General features: G+C 41.1%; 1 protein-coding gene across 1 annotated transcript; it reads right to left on the bottom strand.

Annotated features, from left to right (window-relative positions):
• Positions 1 to 1,311: 1,311 nt before the first annotated feature.
• LOC106577770 (interferon-induced very large GTPase 1-like) lies at positions 1,312 to 6,986 on the bottom strand. The gene is given in 4 exon segments (XM_082964568.1): positions 1,312 to 4,927; positions 4,930 to 6,165; positions 6,435 to 6,695; positions 6,980 to 6,986. Coding segments are annotated over 4 exon segments (4,977 nt in total). The 3' UTR covers positions 1,312 to 1,454.
• Positions 6,987 to 8,918: the final 1,932 nt, after the last annotated feature.

Below are 8,918 nucleotides of genomic sequence, written 5' to 3'. Positions count from 1 at the left end.
CAGCACACTAAAATTCCAGATCACTTCTATTAGGAAAAATTAGAATTTGAATTGGCGTTTGGTTCACTTTTTGAATTGACCAGACTTGAAATTGAATTGAACCCAACCCTGACAGTAGGAGGCATCAGGATGATTATGTGTGTACTTCAGGGTATAGTATTGTAAGTACACAATTTAATCTTACTATTCAGCTACTACAAATAGCTAAGCAGTGATATTTCACAGAGACAATATAATCTCAAAGTCTCTTAGAAAAGTGAAACGTTAAGAAAAGTATTATATTCTCAGAGAACACCACAATTTTCCAATTCAATGGTTTCTCAACACTTTCCTGAATCACAGAAGTGTAAGTTAAATATCAGACCATGCTTGATTTTACCAAACCCAATGTTACAGAAAAATGAAAGATAAAAAACACATAAAAACCCCAAACTGTAAATTAATACTAGCACAAATACAAAACATAATTAGAAAATTATTCTCTGTAAATACTACCATTACTTAAATGTAGAAGATTCTCAAAAAAGGGTTGACTTCAAGAGGCAATATTCTGCAGTTCGCATCAGAAAACAGATTCCTTGTTGATTGTTGTCAGTGCCTGCCAAAGTAGACTGATAGTTACATATCAAGTTCAAGGACTGATGTATCTTTTGCGAATTGCTTTCAAGCAAAGAAGCTGAGGCACAGTGTATAACAGATTATCATTCCAACCACCATTTGGTGGCTCTTCGATTAGACTATTCTGCTTAGTGATGAAACAGATGCCTTGTCTTGATTCTGTAAACTAAAACCTGAAACAGAATCAGATTTAAGCATATTTAAGCATCTTTATTATAAATGTATCTTCTTTGTTTAGTGTTAAATCTGTCAATTTCTCTTACCGGCAACGGCTTCTTTTTTTTTTTTTTACTATGGTCCGACACATTATTACTCTTCAAGATGCTATTCCTCATCGAGAGGATGAATGGGCTCTCAATTATAAACTTTTTCAGACGCAGGGATCCCTGGACGATATACCTGAAATTCACTACTTTCATTCTTCTGCTTACTCTGCCCTCATATTTAGCCTCACATTAAAATGTTATACCATATTATTCCAGTGACAACTATGGGGAGTTTGTGACAACAATTTTGTGAGCTTATTACAGTATTATAGACCAAATGTTTTATTTAACTAGGCAAGTCAGTTACGAACAAATTATTATTTACAATGACGGCCTACCCATGCCAAACCTGGACGACGCTGGGCCAATTGTGCGCCGCCATATGAGCCTCCCAATCACAGACAGATGTGATACAACCTGGATTCGAACCAGGGTGACACCTTAGTGACACCTTTTGCACTGAGATGCAGTGCCTTAGACCGCTGAGCCACTATGTCCTGGGATGTACAATGATCTTCTATGTAGAAGAATGCAAAAGAAACACCAGTCTGTAGCTAAAACACACAATGTTTAAAAGGGGTTAGAAGCACTAAAATGCGCTGGCGATACCGTGGGACTCAAAGCATTAGTAATGCTAAAAGACTCTCTAAGGCTCTTTTCTGCCTGTTCCTTTGTGATCAATTTCCAGGCAGGGGGGATATCTCCTGGGCATGCATCATACTCTTTGGAAAATTCCTTGTTGAATTTTGCCATCACATATTTCCAGTAGTCTGAGGCTTGTATGCTGGGATCTGCTGGAATATGCCAATTGGGAAAAATGTCTCTGTACTTTTTGAAAGGGTGGTATTTTCCATTTGTCTCATAGCATCTGAAAGAACTCTCACTGAACACAGAGGAGGAGCAGATATCAGTCACGAGTTCCTTTGAACCATCAAACCTGTATCGACCAAGTCCCTGTGGTCTGTGTATTGAAGCACAGTGATCATTGTGGGCCTCCCCTCCTGCCTCGCATGGTGACTTGCAGAATGGACACTGCTTCCCGCAGCCAAACACTCTTGTGAACAGGATATTCTGTGGTTTAATCCTCATTTGTTCCAATTTCTTACTTACATCTGTTGCATTTCTGAATTCTTCTCTCAGAGACTGTTCCATCTCCACCACAGATGTTTTGAGCCAGTAGGAAAACTGTTCCTGGTTGGAATTGTTGAGGATCATGGTGGCTTCCAATGCATCTTGTGGGATGACCAGCTTCTCTCCAAGTTCCCTGCATATGTCCTGAATTAATTCCTTTATGTTGCCATTCTTATTCGTCTGTACTTTTGTGATTGCCTCAGTGATGACTCTGATGATCCCTTTGAGTTGACAGTCTTCCAACTCAAACATTTTTTTCCCTTGTGAAAATCGTTTCAACATTTCACCCAAAATCCAATTCTTGACAAAGGCTTCATAGTGACAAGTGTAGCTCACGTAGTTGGCAAAGTTGAATTCTGACAGTAGTTGCTTCAGGATAGAGTACTGGAAAAATGTCCGAGAGCTGAATTGAAAGGCATTCTGTCCTGTCAGCATTTCGTCAACAATTTCCGGACCCAGGGAACTGGCAACATAGACTTCTACTGCAGGTTTAAGACACAGGTTGGTGAACTCCACAGATTTCTTCCGACACTGATCTTGTCCATTGAACAAGTCTTTGAAGTTCGCCAAGTATTTACCTTTGAACTGTTCAAGGCACAAACGAGGATTATTGTCACATATGAACTGTTCATGCATTGATTGGAAAGCCCTGGATGCAAACCCACAAATGTACAATTTAATGGAGACTTCAAATTTATCGCTTGTTCCAAGATTTCTGTTGGCGTTCAACTTCTCTTCAATCATGTGTATGATCTCTTGAATGTATGTGTCATTGTAATCTGTTTTATTTTGGATCTTCTCATTCACAAATTGTTTGCATATCTCTATAAGGTTGTCTGCCATGGCCTGGGTTTTTCTTGTGTGCTCATCCATATAAATCCCCGTAATTAATCTCTTGAAAAACCCCTCTGGAGTGACTATGAAGGGTTCTTTTCCATGATCTTCAAGTTTCTCTTTGTTCAGCTTTTCATTCACTGAACCTCCCTTCTGCTTCATGTTAGACCGGAGCTGGTTGAAAACATCGCTCACAATGTCTCGTTTCTTTAATCCTGTAAAAGAGAGCTCCTGCACGGTTTCCTCCCATACCTTTTCAAATTCTCTATCAAGGTCCTTCTCTGACCGCTCAGAATGGCTCTTTCTGCAGTCCTCAAGCAACTTCAGCACCTTCTCCTCCATCACGGCTGTATGTTTTTTCTTGATTCCGTCAAGCTTATTCATTCCTTGTCGAATCTCAACAGCAGCTTCCAGTTTACTCATTATAGAGTTTTCCATCTCCCTTTTCATACTTTTGGTGCTGTTTACAAAATCCTCTCTGTATCTCTCCACAAGATAGACATGGCCCTCTGTCTGTTCGTAGTACTTGGTCAGGTTGTCAAGAATGGTCTTCTCCCATTTGATAAGTTCCGTTGAGGCTGCACTTTTCAATTGACAGAGAAAATCCCTCACATCTCCTGTTTGAGATTTCATTGCTATTGTTCCAAAGTTGGAAATCCTTGTTTCAGCACTTGTCATCCATGTGTGCATGTGTTTTCTGACAGACCATTCCCACTTGTTGAACTCAATGCACAACTTCATGTAGGCATCAGCCACCAGGCTGTTTCTGAAGCTGAAGATGAAGTTTTCATACTTCACAGCATTCCAAAGGCTTTTTGTCCACTCCAGAAAGTCCATGATGTTGTTCCCAGAGGCTTCACAGTTCTGGAAGACCTTGATCATGTTCTTTTTGAACTCGTAGACGGACTCGCTGTATCCGGCATTGACAGGTGCCATTGGAGGGTTTCCATGCCAAAGTCCAGGGATGTACCAGTTACCAGTCTCTGGGTTGTACTCCATCACATCTGTGAAGCTCATGTTCTCCTCCTTGTTTTCCATTCTGGCTGCTGCCTGGGTCATCTCATTCAATTGCTCCAAGAGCATTTTCCAGTCTCTCATGTTCTTGTCATGTGCCGAGACATCTGCCACGTTCTGGTGGACAAATTGGCACCTGGGTTTCTTTCCCACCTCTTTCATTCGGAGAAAAGCGTGGACGACGATCTGCAGGATGTCCTTCATCTCAATCGAGTTCTCCATGGCAATATTGATTATTGTGACATCACTTAGCCCAACAACGAATGTGGCTAGCTCGTTGTCATGCTCATAGCTGTCATCCAGCTGTGCCAACTCTGGAGACTTCAGTCCTTCTGTGTCGATGATCACAAGGAAATCGCAGTTCAGCTCTTTCTTGAAGTCCTCTTTGACTTTGATGAGAAGCATGAAGGCCCCTCTTGTGCATCTGCCACTACTGACTGCGAACTGCACTCCAAACATTGTATTCAGTAGAGTGGACTTTCCTGTGCTCTGAACACCTAGAACGGTTACCACCAGGATCTTGTTCTTCGGTTTCACCAAGACATTGAGCTGATGCAGCACATCACTCACCCATCTCAGAGGTATGTTGGACGCGTCTCCGTCCACCAGCTCCAGAGGAAACCCATCCAGAAGCAGCTCAGCACATAGTTTGGGCAGGTGCTGCAGTTGTTGCCGTGACTCTTCAGTTTCTCCCAGTAAGACTGCAGATTCGTACAGTTGACCCATTTCACGTAGGAAATGTTCGGTTCCCAAAGAACTGTTTGAAATCTGTCTATCAAGGTATGCAATTTCATCTTGGTTTTCAGACCAATTCTGAGACTTTTCTTTGTACAGGTCCCTAAGGCCAGAAAGGTTTTTACGAGCCATATTGTCCAGGTTCATTCTCATCCATTTCAAGAAGTAGGACCTTTCTAGCCCTGTGCCTGATATTCCATGTATGAAGCAGGTCATTGCCTCTGACATGTCATACAATCTTTGCTGTTCCCTAAGTTGTCTCTTCTCTGTTTGCAGTTCACTTTTGTACATCTCTAGGTTCTGGTTCCCAGCTTTCCGCAGTCTGCATTCCTCTTCTCTAGACGTGCCAGCTCCTTCCAGATCTGTCCTTGCAAGGGAAGCTGACGTTCCTTATACTGTGGGGTGTCATGTATGTTTGAGGTAATTCCATCAGCTTTTTGCTTGGCACTCTGACATTCTTGGCAGTCCTCATCAACCAAAATCCCAAGCTCGTGTGCCACTTCAGCGATCTGCTCCAATGGCATTCTGGACTTTGAATTCTTGATCACCTGACCAACTGTGTTTCGCAGGTTCTTCACAAAGTCTGCATCATTCATCTGTTTGGTTTTCAGGATGATGTTGCTTTTCTTCAAGTTCAACTCTGCTGCTGTTTTCTTTAAAGCATCAATGCTGAAACTCTTGCTCTGTGGGTTACCCACCAGAAACAGCTGTGCCTTGGTGTGTTGGCTGGTCAGTAGCTTGTACTTGTTGTCCAGGTTGTCAAAGAACACAAAGACTGCTGCAGAGGTCTGACAAAGAAAGGAGTACTGGGTCTCAAAGGAACTGATGTCCCCTCTCAGATTGGTTACAGCAACAGCTTCACCAAAAATGTCAATATTTTTTTTCCCACTTGGGAGGTACCAGCTTATCTCAACCAATCCATTGGATATCCTCCTTGGGCTATCACCGCATTCCATATCGTGGTGGACAAATGTATCATGATACTGTTGGGGATTACTCAGAAGCTTGTTCAGAATCTGCGACTTGGACAAGGAGCATTTGCCCAATCTGACGAAAGAGACCATGGGGAGGTCAGACAGAACAATCCTGTCTTCAACAAATCCTCTTGGGTCTGCCAATGAATGAGGTCTGAACTTCTTGACAATGTCTCGCATTGCCCAAAGCATGAGCGTGCACTTTTCTGTGTCACAATTGGGGAGAAGAAGGGGTACTGAAAACTGACACATTGACATTTTCAAGGTCATCTCTTGCTGCAGAAAACCATTAGAGCAAAGAAAGAGAGCAGTAACAACGTCTAAAGGGTTCACAACATTACTAGAGTCCAAGTTATTAAACAGACTCTCCACATCTAGGTCTGCATCACAACTTTCCTCACCTCCTGATGAGGTACATTTCACACTTCTAGCTGTTACATTAACCATCATTAACCTCTTTAGGAAAGTCCATGGCAGGGCTGAGTGAGTCTGAGCTGGTTCATCGTCGACGGTCTTCTCATCAATCTGCAGCACAGTGCTCAGGGTGAGCTTCTCAACATAGTGAACTGTTATCTCTCCGGGGGAGGACAGCTCTGTGGAAGAAAGCAAAAAGTTATGAGTCTATGGGCAATGGAAAATAGTTATAGCAGCCATTCACAATCCTGAAAATATTGGTCAAGTGAAGTGACTATACATATTGAAGAGTTTTCAACACAACTCTCTTTTCAGGCATGAAAAGGTTATAAATAAATGCTATTATACTGCATCATCCCTACTGTTGTTGTGCTAGTAGTGAGTTAAAACCTTTGGCACCCTGGGCATAGACAATCTAAAACGAGTGAAAGATGTTTTGAGTACTCACTTGTGCGTGCATATGTCACAGCAGACTTGCTTTTGGTCCCGTTCTTCAGCACCGTAGAGACGTGGAAGGAGTACTTGACACCTGGACTCAGACTGGAGAACGTCAGGGTGTTGGATACAGTTGTTATCTTCTGGACTTCCTCTCCGTCACAGGAACAGGTCACAAGACATGCCTCAGGAACACCAACACGTTTGTCCCAACTCAGAGACACTGATTCACTGCTGACATAATCTATCTTTATCTTTTCCGGTGGCACAGGTTCTGCAAAAAAAACAAAAAAGGACCCAATCAATTATAACTGGAATAATGAAAACACAAATGAAATATCATTCTCCCTGTAATGCAAGAGGACATGTTTGAATCATTGTACTTACTTGACAGTCACAGTCAGTGATGTGGTGAAAAAAATAGGTGGGTAAATGCTGTTCGCCGTTCGCAGTGAATAAAGTAATGCTCCCTATATTTTCATAGCATTTTTCAGCAATAGTTGGGTAAACGCTCATGCAAATAAAAAAGGTGCGAAACCAGCATTAACGTGAGCTTACCTTCCATTAAGCCACTGGTTACAACAATACAATTACAACTACCCAAATAAGCATACATGCAGTGTTTTCATGTGATTGGAAAAAGCAAGTGATAAAATATACTCCAAGCTTGACAATAACTCTGAGATATAGTATATTGTAAATTATATAATTTCCTCTAATATTATTGAAGTACCTGCTACAGCAGCATCCATCTGTTTAGCTGGCTCTGGTTCTAGATCATTAGCTTGTACTCTCTGAGATGTGTCCTCATCTTCCCCAAGGTAGAAGTCAAAGAATTGATCACTGGCATCATGAAATTCCTTCAAATGGAAAGAAAATTACAGGCAAGAATGAAGGGTTTTATCCTTTGGAATGTCAGTCAATTGAATGATTTCACATTGTAAATGGCAATGTCCTTGATAAAAGATGTAAAAAAAAAAAAATGTACTGACAAGGTTATTAATTCTGTATTAGAAACTGGGTGGTTCAAGGCCTGAATGCTGATTGGCTGAAAGCTGTAGTATATCAGACTGTATACCACAGGTGTGACCAAAAATGACTTTTTACTGTTCTAATTATGTTGGTAACTAGTTTATAATAGCAATAAGACACCTCTGGGGTTTGTGGTACATGTCCAATATACCACAACTAATGGCTGTATCCAGGCACTCCTTGATACGTTATGCTTAAGAACAGCCCTTAGCCGCGTTATATTGGCCATATACCACACCCCCTTGTGCCGTATTGCTTAATTATAACAAGTTATACAGCATATTTCCATGGCCGGCGCCAGAACAAATCAGTTGGACGGGCATTTGATTTCCATAGGCGGCATTTTCTTTTCACGGGACATCCTATGCTTATATGTTCAGATTCTTTTAATGGGTGTCATTTCAATAATAAAGTTTTTGTTTATCAAAATCATTGTCACGTGGTTAATCATAAATCTGAATTAAAATGCAAAAAAAAAATCTCAAAGTTAAATGTAAACTAATGTGAGAGCATATGCCTCTGCCATATGGACACATGGATACACCACGATCCATTGGCGGCTAAAGAAATGAGAGCATAGAACTCAGATAGCCTATAGGCCAATGTAGTAGTAGGCCTATAACTTCCATCGTCAAATTTCTATCTGTCTGTACTTGAGACATCGCTAGTGAAGTGCAACATCATATCAAATCAATCAGTTGGGTCTGGCCTGAAGCTGTCGCTAGCGAACTCGCAACTTTACATCAAATCAAATTTGATTGGTCACATACACATATTTAGCAGATGTTGTTGTGGGTGTAGCGAAATGCTTGTGTTCCTAGCTCCAACAGTGCAGTAGTATCTAACAGTGCAGTAATATCTAACAGTGCAGTAGTATCTAACAGTGCAGTAGTATCTAAAAACAATTCACAACAATACACACAATTCTAAAAGTAAAAGAATGGAATTAAGAAATATATAAATATTAGATCAAGCAATGTCGGAGTGGCATTGACTAAAATACAGTAGAATAGAATACAGTATATACATATGAGATGAGTAAAGCAGTATGTAAACATTATTTAAACATTATTAAAGTGACTAGTGTTCCATTATTAAAGTGGCCAGTGATTCCAAGTCTATGTAAACTCAGCAAAAAAAGAAACGTCCTCTCACTGTAAACTGCGTTTATTTTCAGCAAACTTAACATGTGTAAATATTTGTATGAACATAAGATTCAACAACTGAGACATAAACTGAACAAGTTCCACAGACATGTGACTCAAATAAATTGAATAATGTGTCCCTGAACAAAGGGGGGGGGGGGGGGGGGGGGGGGTCAAAATCAAAAGTAACAGTCAGTATCTGGTGTGGCCACCAGCTGCATTAAGTACTGCAGTGCATCTCCTCCTCATGGGCTGCACCAGATTTGCCAGTTCTTGCTGTGAGATGTTACCCCACTCTTCCACCGAGGCACCTGCAAGTT

Source organism: Salmo salar, chromosome 18, assembly GCF_965601325.2.
Source record: "Salmo salar chromosome 18, fSalSal1, whole genome shotgun sequence".
Lineage (NCBI taxonomy): Eukaryota > Metazoa > Chordata > Actinopteri > Salmoniformes > Salmonidae > Salmo > Salmo salar.
Note: the sequence above shows the minus strand (reverse complement) of the source record. Positions and strands in the feature narration are given on the sequence as shown.